Source organism: Pteropus medius, unplaced genomic scaffold (genome assembly GCF_902729225.1).
Source record: "Pteropus medius unplaced genomic scaffold, Ma_sr-lr_union100, whole genome shotgun sequence".
Taxonomy (NCBI): domain Eukaryota; kingdom Metazoa; phylum Chordata; class Mammalia; order Chiroptera; family Pteropodidae; genus Pteropus; species Pteropus medius.
Genome location: NW_024347855.1, coordinates 65,846 through 79,454, shown reverse-complemented (window position 1 = coordinate 79,454; position 13,609 = coordinate 65,846). Strand labels below are relative to the sequence as shown.

The window sequence follows — 13,609 nt, the reverse complement described above, 5'->3', positions numbered from 1 at the left end:
CAGGTGAACCTGGCGGCGATGCCATTTGCTCACAAAGGGGAACCTGGAGACGCATTTGTTCACGCACGATAACCTGGCGAGATGCCGTTTGCTCACGCAGGTACACCTGGAGGCAATACCGTTTGCTCACACAGGGGAACCTGCTCTGAAACGGGCGGGAACGCCGGTGAGGATCTGCTTGTTTTACCCTAACAGGTTCTACCCCTGCCTGCGGGTTACGAATCTGAAGCCCTAGAGCTCTTCCTTGTGCGGCATCTTCTCGGTTGGGCGGCCTCAGGCCGGTGCTCGGCCCCTCGACCTGGAGGGAGGAGACGGAGGGCGATTGCCCGCTCTGACCGCTCGGGTCTGGACAGTTGGGCCCCTCTCCCACCCCGCGCAAACGCGCGGGCACTGCCAGAGGTGTGGCCCCAGGGGCTGCGTGAGGTACTTCCTGGAGAGGGCGGCAGACACGTCACCTCCGGGGACAGGGCGGGCCGCTCCACTTGCCGACGCATTCTCGGCAAAGATGCTCCCGGCGATCAGCGATCTGATTGGCCCGGGCGGAAGGGCGCGCGGCGCCAAACTCATTTCCCGTCAGTCCCCGCCTGCCCGTCCCGCGGCCGCGCGCACGCTCGCGCGTTCAGAGCCCGCGCCTGCGCTTCGCCGCCATTCGGGAGGCCGCCGCTCTACAGGGCTTCGCGAAGCCGCTGAGGACTGCGAGCCCGGCTTCCCGCAGATCTTCGCTCACCTGGACGCCGCCGCAGCCCAGCGGTGAGAAGCGGGGCGGGCAGGGAGGGGCGTCGTTCCGGTGCGCAGATCCCAAAGCCCGTGTCCTGAGGAAGCCTAGGGCGTCCACGGAGGGGCCTGCACCCCGTCGGCTCACGCCCTGTCCGGCGGAAGGACCCCTCCCCAGAGGCCGCGGGCGGGGTGAACTCTCGGGGACTTGGGGGTGGGGAGGCAGGAAACGTTTTGTTTAAAACCCTGCTGGGAAGTCGGTTCTGGCTCTCAAGGAATGCATTCTTTCCATTTTAATCCTAGATGCAATTTTCTTTGCCCCTAGACTGCGTGGGCTTTTGTCATCGTTGCCGTTTAAAAATCAACTGGACAGCCTACAGAATGGGAGAAATATAATCGTGTATCTGATAAGGGGTTAGTGTCCAGAAAATGTAAAGATGTCTTATAACTCAACAGCAAAAAGCAGTCCAGTTCAAAAATGGGCAAAGGACTTGCGTAGATATTTTCCCAAAGATATACAAATGGCTAGTGAGCGCCATTAGCCATCAAAGTTATGAAAATGAAAACCAGAAGATACACCATATAACCATTAGGTTGGCTGTTTTAAAAAAATCACAAGTGACGGCAAGGATGCGGAGAAATTGGAACACTTGTGGGTTGCTATCGGGGTTGTAAAATGGTGCAGCCAGCAGCTGTAGAAAACGGTTTAATGGTTCCTCAAAACTTTAGACAGAGTGTTATGATCCAGCAATTTCACCTCTAGATATAAACTCCTAACGACTGAAAGTAGCGACTCAAATAGGTATCATACATCAGTGTTCATAGCAGCTTTATTCAGAATAGACAAAAGAAACTAAATGTCTGTCAATCGATGGATGGAAAATAAATTATGGTATATACAGTGGAATGTTATTCATCCTTAAAAAGGACTGAAATTCTGGAAACATGCTATAGTATAGATGGGCTAAGGACAAACACTAAAGGACAAATGTTGTATGATTGCAGTCATAGAGACAAAATCCAATAAAGATCCGGCTGGTGGTGGGTGGGGTGAGGATGGGAAGTTATTTAATGAGTACAGAGTGTCTGTTATGATGAAAAGTTCTGGAAATGGATAATGGTGATGGTTTTACAATATTATGAATGTACTTAATTTAAAATTGTGCTTTTAAAATGGTTATTTAAAAATGGAATGGTAAATTTTATGTTATCTTTTGCACAATTTAAAAAAATGTATAGGGAAAGACAAAACTACAGAGATAGTAAAAAGATCAGTGGTTGTTAGGAGCACAGGGAATTGTTGTGGCAGTTAAAGTATTTATGGTTCTGTAATGTTGGCTACATGATACTATACACTTAGGAAATCCCACAGAACTGTATAACATGTAAAGTGACCCCTAATATAAACTGGACTTTAGTTAATAATATATCAGTATTTGTTTGTCAGTTGTAACAAATGTACCACACTAGTACGGGATGTTAATAATAGAAATTGTGTGCAGCCAGGTATGTGAAAACAAAAACTATCTGTTTAATTTTTCTTTAAACATAAAACTGCTCTAAAAAATAAAGTTTACTAATTTTTAAAAAATCAGCTGGGGTAAAGAGTAATGCTAGTGTGTGTGTGGTGTGTATGTATCCCAGTTAGCTTTAAATATGCTCTACATATTGAGTTTTAATTTTAAAAACTACATCAAAATGTTTTAAAAAATGACAAGTGGTGATAGACTAAGGAAGAAAGTGGATGGGAATGGGAATAGGTATGATGCCATATGGCATAGAACCTCATTGAAAATACAGGATGATGGGCTGGCAAAACACTAGTGATTAGAACTTAATGTATTTTAGAGACAACATGTAATCTATAGAGACAAAAAACAACTAGATAATTTTTATTAGTTGGACAATTTAGAGTTACTGTCATCGTTAGGCTTAGGAGCTCTGAAAATTAGAAAAAAATTAGTTAGAATCTTAAAGTTAGAAGGAATCTCATTATCTAGCCTCTACCTAGCTGCTGAATTTTGGACTCAACTCTGCAACATTCCCGTGGGAAAGCTAGCATTGCGTTATCACAGAGGTCCAGAATCAAGAAACTAGGGTCTTCTATTGCTTTTTCTGTCTTAATTCATGTGATCTTTGACAAGTCACTTCTCTCCCTAAGCATCAGTTTTCTCAATTGTAAAATGAAGAAGGTAGGCTCCAGTTCTTTGAGGATTCTTCCAGTCTTATCTTGATCAATTGCTTCCAGTTATGGTGGGCTCCTGCTTGACAAAGCAACTTATTTTAGTCCATGATTGAGTTGTTCACAAAACTTTATATATTTTTGTGAAATCTGTTTTGCCGAAATCTGTTTTCCTGCCAGCTTCCATTTGTTGCCTCTAGGACAGCTTACATGTTATCTGTAACTCCTCCCCTTTTGAAGTTAAGTGCCTGTCCTCACAAATGACATGTTTTTAAAGACTGCCCACCATCCTGGTTGCTTTCTTTTGCAAGTTCCTTAGTGTTAGGGACTCAGTTAAAGTGTCCTTCCTGCCCAGAGCTAGAGACTGTGATCTACTGGGATACTCTGCCCAATGCAGACTATGGAATACAGTTCTCTGTAGTGCTATATTCTTCAGTTGTTATTTGGATTCTAAATGTTTGATAAATTTCATCTTGTTGAGTTGGCCTCTTGTTCTGCCTTTTCAAGATCTTAGTAAATTCCACTGTTAGGTTGGTCAAGATATACTAGAAAGAACCTGAATAGATAGCAGAACTTTATTCAGGTCTTCTGTCAGATGTTAAATATTTTCCTGATCTTGAGCAAGTTACTTAATGTCTAGGTTTCTCAAATATAAATTGAAGTTTTAAAGGAGATGGTCCCTGAGGTTTTCTCCTGTCCTAAAATCCAATGACTTCAAGACTAGATGGTAGCTCAGGTCTTTTCTAGTTTTAAAATTCTGTAATCTAAGATCATGTTTCCAATCTTCATGAGAGGATGTTTTAATTAGGTGCTTTCTGAGCACATACTATGTACCAAGGTTATGCAAGGGTCACAGAGGTGAATGGGTAGCCCCTTACTCCAAGAGCCCATGGCCTTCTGTGGAATCAGGCCTCTGTAGTGCCAGAAGATGACTACTACAGTGGAGTTTTGTATACAGCAGGGCGTCCAAGGAAGATTAGGGGGTGCTGGGAATTGGCTAGCATTTAATAAGCAATCCCTCCTGAAGGATGGAGGAACTTGCCTCATGACTGGGTGGCAAGACGTGGAGTGTAAAGGGCTGCAAGCTTGAATTGTCAGGGAATTACAGGTGGGTCAGTACTTTGAGAATGCAGTAGTTGGGCCAGATTGTGAAAAGCTTTATATGCCATGTTCAGTTTTTGTACTGGAGTTGTTGAGGTTATCTTGAGGAATTGTGAGCAGGCAAGTCGCATTAGGTTTTTATGTTTGGAAGATGACTGATAGCAGTATGATAAGTGGATTGAAAGGAAGTGAGACTAGTGGCAGGGAGATAAGGGATCAAAATTAAAGCAGTTGAAAAGGTATAGGGAGTAGAGGGAAGGGTAGATAAATGTTCTAGAACTTAACCAGAAGAGTATATGATCCATCTAGCTTATTCATAGCCAGTTTTTCCCATTCCACTCAAGTTGATAACCTACTACCACCCCAGACTCTTAGCCTTCTCACTGTTGGATAGTGAGAGAAACAGGCAGATTTAATTCTGTTACAGGAGGCACTGATTATCACAGATATAATTTTGATTATCCTTTATTATTATTTTTTTTTTTTTTAGGTTCAACTTCTCATCTTTGTTCTTCATGTACTACAGGCTATTTTCTGTGGTTTAGTCAAAAAGCCATGTAGACTTGCTGCCCTTTGACGACCACTTTTAAAACTTCTAGTAAGACATCTGGTAAGTCTAGGGAAAAGCATGCTGGTCTTTATTTCTTCCCCACTTTAAAAGTACTTGTCCTGGATTTATAAAGTGTTATTCTACCAGCATTTCTTTGCATATATTTTTGTTTCCCTTTAACGTTCCTCTCTTTTTAAACAAAAAGTTTAGGAGAATATTTTATGAGAACATTTTTGAAAAGTGCTTGGAATTCTTAATGAAAAACTATTGAAGCATACACGCCCATACATAAAATAATATCTGAACATATGCTGATATGCATATATGACAGAATTTGGGGTTTGAGAAGTAAATTCTATAACTTTTTTAAAGTAAGATGTTATTAGAGTATGATAATGAGGCTTAGTAGTAGGCAGGTGTGAGCAGTATAAACTCTGAGGTTGGCCAGAAGAGTTTTTGATAGAAAGAGGAAAGCAGGAGGGCCAGTTGGGAGAAATAGGGAATGATATAGAAGTCAGAGGAGCCATTGGGGTTTAATGCAGACTGAAGGGGATTGGGAATGGATGATGTATTTACTGAGTGGCTCTAGATGAAGAGTGGGAGAGCTGGTGAATGGATAGATTGAGCAGGCAGCAATCGAGGACAAAAGGATTCAGTCCACTCAGAGAAGCCAAGGTGGCTGTCTGCTGATTGAAGCAAGAGCAGTGGGAATTACGCTAAGTGGTATTCATTAAAAACAGGGACTAATTTATAGGAGCAATTGTAGAACATTAAGGTTAGTATAAAATTTCTAAAGAGGCAAGAAAGGGAGAAATATAGTCAATAGAAAATAGAAATAAGGAGAAAGGGTAGAGCTTTACCTACTTGAAGGGGACCACAAGACTGGGGTAGCAATCGGGAAAGTGTATGTGGCTAAAAAGAGGACTAGTTCTCTGTCGTTGTACTGTGTCAGAGATGCCCATTTATGAGATGTGGGTTGGTTTTGATTTTCATTTGATAAATTTGCCAGAAGCATTTTTTAAAAACTTTTCTGAATGTAGAACAGTGTGCTCAGTCATTTCTGTGGGAATAGAAGAAAAACTGCTTCACCCTTACAGTTTATAATCTAATCCATGTATCATACACTTACTGGGCCTTTTGATAACCTCTGTTTTATGGGTTACTATTGGTAAAAGTTGGTAAGGGAGCACATAAAAGAAGAAAACTGTTTTGTTTATGAGACAACACATTATGCCAGGAGAGGAGAGGTGTAGATAAGTAAGTGCTACCTGAAATGAGAAAACAAAAGCACCTTCTCCATAGTCTTGAGAAGTTGGGAAAAGTTTCTGTGTTTAACAGTTTGTTTAATTAAGCTTAAGAAACTTGGACAGAAATCATGAAAATAATGCTTCTCTGCCTTTCACAAGTAGGACTAAAGTATTTTTTGGATGAGCCACTGTGTGTTGGTGAGCCATAACGCCAGGATGATTTGGAATATATTTAATTACCAGAAACTGAAGGAGTATATATTTTACAGACTACCTTGTAGTTTCTAATGTACTAATAATAGCTAACCTGAGTACTTGCTGTATATTAGATACTGTTCTAAACATGCTATAAAATAAATCCATTTTTACAGTCAAGGAAACTGAAACATGGAAAGGTGTAGGAACTTGATAAAAGCCACATAATGAAGCCAGGACTCAAACCCAGCAAACCTGAGCTCAACATCTGTCAAAATATATATAACACATGACATAATATGATATAATGATAAATAATATGTAATATACCTCACCTCTTTAATATGAGCATACCTTAACTTTTCATTATTTGTATGTATGGCCAGATGGAGTTGTTAAGATAACCTATTCTTTCTACATGTTTTCTTCATTATGTTTTTAATTTTTAAGTTGAAGTTCTTTTTAGAGATTTTTCTTTAGTACTACGTGATTTTATATTTGTATGTGTGTGTGTAGTTCTTAATTTTTTAAAAGACAGGATATTTGTAGGATAACTCAAAAGAAGCTAATACTTTCTGAAGTACTAGTTTGTTTTCTCAATTATTACCTTTTTAACTTTAGACCCCTCAAAAATGCAAATGATACAGGTGACATTACTGACAATTTTGTTTCCTAACATCTTTAAAAACAAAATGCCAGAATTAGAAATAATATTACATTTTTTAAATTAATAGAGATCTTGTGATTATAAGTGTATCTAATCTGTACTGTTGTTTTGAGGAGCAGTAACATGGAAAGAGTATATTGACCATTATTACCATTAGCACAGAGCACATTGTATCCTCTTAGTAGTAGTTAGTAGTTTTGGTAAACAATGGGGCATAATTTAATGAGAAAAGATTTTGTAATTCACTTGGTGAATACTTGTGTATGTTCATCATAGTCCATTTGAACAGTATTGGATTCCTGTGCTGAGGACCCTACCAGATGGAACTGTTAGAATAGAAGAGTTGAGTCCAGAATAGAATTATGTACACAAAATTAAGTAAATGCTAAATGGAACATTCCACGTAAGTGGGGAAAAGGGTTGTATAATCAATGTTGTTGAGAAAACAAGTAATTATTTGGGGTGAAAAAATAGGTTGGAACTCTAGCTTACCTCCTTATACCAGATGGATTAATGATACAGATGTAAAATTATTAAAGTGATAGGGAAAATATTGAGTGACTAAAAAAATAACGAAGTGGGAAAACAATTTAAAATAGTCATGAGGAAAATACTTTTAAGTTTTTAATTCTTATGTAAACAAATTGGTTAAAAAAATATTCCATAAAGTCAAGAAACAAATGAAACAAAATATTTTCAATTTTGAAAGAGGTGATTCCTTTTATATACAAAAACTTTATAAATAATTAAAAATGGATAAAGCCTATCTTAGGAGAAGAAATAAACACGGCTAATAAACAAGGAAAAGTATTCAGTGTTTCTCACTAAAGAAAAGCACCTTTAAACAATAGGGAGATACCAGTTTTCACGTAAGAAATAGCAAGAATTTAAAGTTTAATGATAGTGTTGAAGAAGAAGTTGGGGAACCGTTCCTCATATATACAAGGTTGGTATGTAATAGTGCTGTACTGCTTGAGAGTTTGGTAAAATGTATCAATTTTAATTGTAAATAGCCTTTGAACAGGTAGTCTACTCCCGAGGAGGAATTTTTCCTTCAGAAATACCCTCACATTCAAAGATATGTACAAGAAAATTCATTGCTTACTCTGCAAAAATGCCCTAAAAAATGCCTTCTAAATCAGCAGAGCTCCTGAAACCTACACCTGCCCTTTCCATAGAAACTCAGAAACAGCCCAGTTTTGTTTCCAGAATCACCAAAACGTAGTCCTCTTACTTTCCTAGAACCTCGGAAGCCTGGCTCTGTTGTTTCTCTTGAGCCACAGACACCTTTTCTTCTTAAATGAAAGCAGGTTGCAGAACAAAATGTTTAATATCCCATTTGTGTAGAATATATTTATGCATTTGTGTATACATAGAACAATTTTTCAGCGACACACAAGTACAGTGGCTGTCCTTGGAGAGGGATAATGTGTGAGTATCTTGTACTGCATGAATGAGTATGTTTTTAACTGAGCTTCTGTTACTTTTACCACTTAAGACTCACTTAAAGTTTTAAAAAGTCATATTTTCTGGCAAGCAAGTGCCTGCCTCAAGGCTGTCCTTTGAGTTCCCTTTGCTTGGCAAACTCCTTCACATCATTCAAGATCTCTGCTCAAGTGTCTCCTTGACAGCTTCCTCTGCATTGCCCTCCATACTCTTATCTCCCTACTAATGTAAGCACCACATTGCAAGACACCTCTTGAAACCTGTGTGCCTAGAAAAGCATGGGACACAAAGTAATTTATTACATAAATAAAATATTTTAAGATGAATAAAACATTTTAAGATGTTATTTTTATTATTTATTTATTTATTTCATTATTTTTATTTAGTTATTTTTTACAGCAGAAAAGAAAATCTTTTATTAAAAGGGAAAGTACACTTCCAGACGTGGAACCGGGCCTGAGCAAGAGCTCAAAACCAATATGTCGATATTTTTAAAAAGCTATCTTTTCATAGTGAGACTTAATTTAATAAATGCTTTCTGAAATGGATTTAAAGTTTCTTGCTCAGCCTTAAATAACAGCGTGAATTTTGATATTTACTAGCTTTGTGTGCTGATATTCAGGGTTTTAGAGTCAAGGTGTAAGGCACATGCAGTAGATCATTCTGGAGTCAAGCTGTGTCACTGATAGTCATATAATCTGGATAAGTCACTTCTTGGAACCTCAGTTTCTTCATCCATAAATAAAAAAAATAATACTTCAGTCCTATTATTAGGAGGATTAAATGAGAGAATGTATATAAACCTAGCAGAATTCCTGGAACTCAGTTAAAAATTAGTTCATTTCTTCTTATCTTCAAAATCTTTATAGAGATATTAAATAAATGCATATGCCATGCTAGGCTTGAAATTATGCAGTTTTAGAATGGACTAGAACAGCATTTCATTCGATAATGCTTCCTGAAAATAATTTATTTCTACTTTATTGCAGCACTGTTGAAAGTTTTTAAAGAATATAATTGTGTGTATTATAACAGAAAAATGGAAGTATTCCAGGAACTTCGTAAACCATCAGTACGTTTGGAGTGTGACCACTGCAATTTCAGAGGCACAGATTATGAAAACGTACAAATCCACATGGGTACCATCCACCCAGAATTTTGTGATGAAATGGATGCTGGTGGGTTAGGTAAAATGATATTTTACCAGAAAAGTGCAAAGTTATTTCACTGCCATAAATGCTTCTTCACCAGCAAGATGTACTCTAATGTATATTATCACATCACATCCAAACATGCAGCTCCAGAGAAATGGAATGAGAAACCAAAAAATCAGTTAAACAAAGAAATAGATTCTGCGAAAAGCCCTTCTCTTCCTGAACACCAGAAAATGCCCTCTAATTCAGCAGAACTCCTGAAACCTTTACCTGCCCTTCCCATAGAAGCACAAAAACTTGGCCCAGTTTTGTCTCCAGAATCACCAAAACCTACTCCTCTTCTTTCCCTGGAGCCTCAAAAACTTAGCCCTGTTTCTCCTGAGCCACAAACACCTCTACCTTCTCCTGAGCCTCCAAAACCTACCCCTATTTCTTCTCCTGAACTTCCAAAACCAGTCCCTGTTGTTTCTGAATCTCAGAAACCAGTCCCTATTCCTTCTCCAGAACCACAGAAACTTGCTCCTGTTTCTCCCGAACCAGTAAAGGCTACTCTTAATCCCAAACCTCAGAAACACTCCCATTTCCCAGAAACATTGGGGCTGCCTGCAGCCTCGTCTCCAGAGTCACCAGTTCTAGCTGCTTCCCCTGATCCTTGGGGGCCGTCCCCAACTGCATCTCCAGAGTCTCGGAAACCGGCCCGGACAGTCTCCCCTGAGCCAAGGAAGCCATCTCCATCACAGTCTCCTGAACCTTGGAAGCCATTCTCTGCTGTTTCTCCAGAGCCTAGGAGACCAGCCCCAGCTGTGTCACCAGGTTCTTGGAAGCCAGGGCCACCTGGGTCCCCCAGGTCTTGGAAATCCAGCCCTTCAGCATCATCAGGACCTTGGAAACCAGCTAAACCTGCTCCATCTGTGTCTCCTGGACCTTGGAAACCAATTCCTTCTATATCACCTGGACCTTGGAAACCAACTTCATCTGTCTCCCCTGCATCCTGGAAGTCTTCATCAGTCTCACCCGGTTCCTGGAAATCTCCCCCCGCATCTCCTGAGTCATGGAAGTCTGGCCCACCAGAACTCCGAAAGACAACTCCCACCTTGTCACCTGAACACTGGAAGACAGTTCCCCCAGTATCCCCCGAGCTCCGTAAAGCAGGACCTCCCTTGTCCCCTGAGCTTCGCAAACCGGGCCCACCATTGTCCCCAGACATCCGTAGTCCAGCAGGATCTCCAGAGCTCAGAAAACCCTCAGGGTCTCCAGAGCTTTGGAAGCTTTCTCCTGATCAGCGGAAGACTTCTCCTGCTTCACTTGATTTTCCTGAGTCCCAGAAAGGTGCCCGTGGTGGTTCCCCTGATCTCTGGAAGTCGTCTTTTTTTATTGAACCTCAGAAACCTGTCTTCCCTGAGACCCGGAAACCTTCTGGGCCATCTGAGTCCCCTAAAGCGGTCTCCGATATCTGGAAACCTGTTCTTTCCATTGATACTGAGCCTAGAAAACCTGCCCTGTTTTCTGAACCTACCAGAACAGCCCCCCCTGCTTCTCCTGAACCACGAAAACGCACTCTTTTTCCTGAGGCCCGGAAACATGCCCTTTTCCCTGAACTTCCCAAATCTGCTATCTTCTCAGAATCTCAAAAGACAGTTGAGCTTGGTGATGAACTACCAACAGATGCCATAGATGATCAAAAGTGTGATATTTTAGTTCAGGAAGAACTACTAGCTACACCTAAGAAACTCTTAGAAGACACTTTATTTCCTTCTTCAAAGAAGCTCAAGAAAGACAACCAAGAAAACTCTGATGCTGAGCTTAGTAGTAGTGAGTATATAAAAGCAGATTTGGATGCGATAGATAGTAAGGGCCAGGAATCAAGCAGTGATCAAGAGCAAGTTGATGTGGAATCTATTGATTTTAGTAAAGAGAACAAAATGGACATGACTAGTCCAGAGCAGTCCAAAAATGTACTACAATTTACCGAAGAAAAAGAAGCTTTTATCTCTGAAGAAGAGATTGCAAAATATATGAAGCGTGGAAAAGGAAAGTATTATTGCAAAATTTGTTGCTGTCGTGCTATGAAGAAAGGTGCTGTTTTGCATCATTTGGTTAATAAGCATAATGTCCATAGCCCTTACAAATGCACAATTTGTGGAAAGGCTTTTCTTTTGGAATCCCTCCTCAAAAATCATGTAGCAGCCCATGGGCAAAGTTTGCTTAAGTGTCCACGTTGTAATTTTGAATCAAATTTCCCAAGAGGCTTTAAGAAACATTTAACTCATTGTCAAAGCCGGCATAATGAAGAGGCAAATAAAAAGCTAATGGAAGCTCTTGAACCACCACTGGAGGAGCAGCAAATTTGATTTTTAAACTGTGGATATATGCTCTACAAAGTTGTTTGTTGAAACCATTTGTTGAAAGTATAGCTAAATAGCCTAGTTGGATTAGTAGTTGTTGATGTGTATGGTATGCTGTGTTTAACTGTCTCAATAGGATTACAGAGAATAAGCATTTGGTTATTTTTTCATGGTTTCTGTTTGTGTGTCTCATAAGTCAAATTCATACTGTATATCCCAGATGGGTAAAATTTCTCTAATTTCTTTTAAGTGCATTTGAATAATATGAAGATGTAGGTGTTCCATTTAACAATCATGAGCAAGTTGTACTCAATTTCAAACATCTAGTTAAAGTATCTTTTTTTGTGAAACTAATTTCAGACAATGGAAATTATTGATTGGAATGTTTATGAATTAGACATGAAAAGTTAGAGGAATTTTGTTCTCTTAAATGTATTTTCAGATCATAAACGTTACTTTGACGTTTCTATTTGCTCATAAATTTAGTTTTTTAAAAAATCTTGAATGGTTTCTAAATGTTAACTTTTATGTCATGGAAAATTAGAGTCTCAGGGTTGCTGATTTTCTGCTAAAAGGGGGAAATTGAGTAAGTTTAAAAAATTGTTTGCAGCTTTCTCCTATAGGAAACTGAGAAAGGTGAGTTTGATTTTAAGTCTTGTATTAGTTGTTCCCTTTGGAGTCTTCCATTCTGTATCTTATCCCAAGATCTGGCCCTTCACTTCCCTGGGAGCTCACACCAATAGATGATCCTTAACTGCCAAATATGTTAGAGATGTATCTCCTACTCCTGGGCCTTACCTTCCACCTGTTGGGGCTTCATATCAGGGTAATGAGTAGGAACTGAAAGTCTTCCAGATTCACAATAGAAAATTTTGTAAATGTTTCTGTTTGAGAATGTGTCAATTTTATGTTTTTAAAGTTGCTACTGTAAATACCTTGAGCCCATTCATGGATTATTTTATTCTAAAATATTTTGTCATATGTGTATCAACCAAATTAAAAACAAAGGCTTTCATGTCACCAACTTCTTCATGTGTGTGTTTTCTTATTCATTGTATGATATCCAGGTTCCATTTTCTCCTATTTTCACTCGTTTTCAGCATACTAATTTTTTTCATATCTGGAGCAGCATTTTCTCACTTATTTTCTCAGAATTCTATGGTCAGGTAAGTTAAGGAATCACTGTACTGGGTGCTCCTTGTGGAAAATCTCATCAGTGCACATTACTTTATTAAAGATTGTTTAATCTCAGTAGTTGTCAATCCTGGCTGCCTCATTTAAAAAATGTGAAGCATTTAGTGCCATAAGGATTCTGATGTGTAGCTAGGATTGAGATACTGGCTTTAATCTGTTCCCAGACATTGTTGAACAAGGAGTGCATTTTTTCATGACATCCAAATTAATATACCAATTGGGAAGACAATGTTTAGGTAATAGTGGGAAGGTCTTACAGGCTTCAGGTGTATCACTTTATTGAGCACAATCAGGGTAAGTACTATAAGTAGTTGATGTTATCACCGTTATTTTACACTGCACCTTGAGAATAAGCTTCCAGTTCTGGAGTTTCTAGGCATGGTGCCAACAAGTAGGACAGGTAAGGTATCTTGGATTTACAGTTGTTTTTTTCTCATCTGTACTAACTTGATTAAAATTATGAATAGAAAACGGGTTTGCACTACCCAGAAACCCTTTTGAACCCTGCAGTCTCAAACCAGCAATGTTAATGCAACATTATTTTCCTTAGGACTAAACACTTTTTGGTGCAAACGTCTCACAGAATCCTTCCTAGACCTTTGCTCAATGTGGAGCCAACTAGATCTCCTGACTTCCTATCCGATGTGGGTTATTTTCGTAGTGTTGTCCTAGGATAGAGGATATTATGCTAGGGTAAATGGTGACTTATACGTAGTTTAGGCCTTAATGCGTTAACCCTGTTGGTTAAACCAGCATGTTCTTGGCTCACCTCACTGGTGGCTTCCCACTTTCTTTTACCTCTAAGATCAGGGTA

General features: G+C 39.4%; 1 protein-coding gene across 2 annotated transcripts; it reads left to right on the top strand.

Moving 5' to 3' along the window:
* Positions 1-600: 600 nt before the first annotated feature.
* CHAMP1 (chromosome alignment maintaining phosphoprotein 1) lies at positions 601-12,625 on the top strand. Of its 2 annotated transcripts, XM_039878722.1 has the most exons (3): positions 607-750; positions 4,488-4,607; positions 9,092-12,625. In XM_039878722.1, the coding sequence occupies exon 3, from the start codon at positions 9,142-9,144 to the stop codon at positions 11,605-11,607; it is 2,466 nt and encodes an 821-aa protein (XP_039734656.1). In that variant the 5' UTR covers positions 607-750; positions 4,488-4,607; positions 9,092-9,141; the 3' UTR covers positions 11,608-12,625. The 2 variants fall into 2 exon arrangements, with proteins under 2 accessions (XP_039734657.1, XP_039734656.1); XM_039878723.1 differs by lacking the exon at positions 4,488-4,607 and having other exon boundaries at positions 601-750.
* Positions 12,626-13,609: the final 984 nt, after the last annotated feature.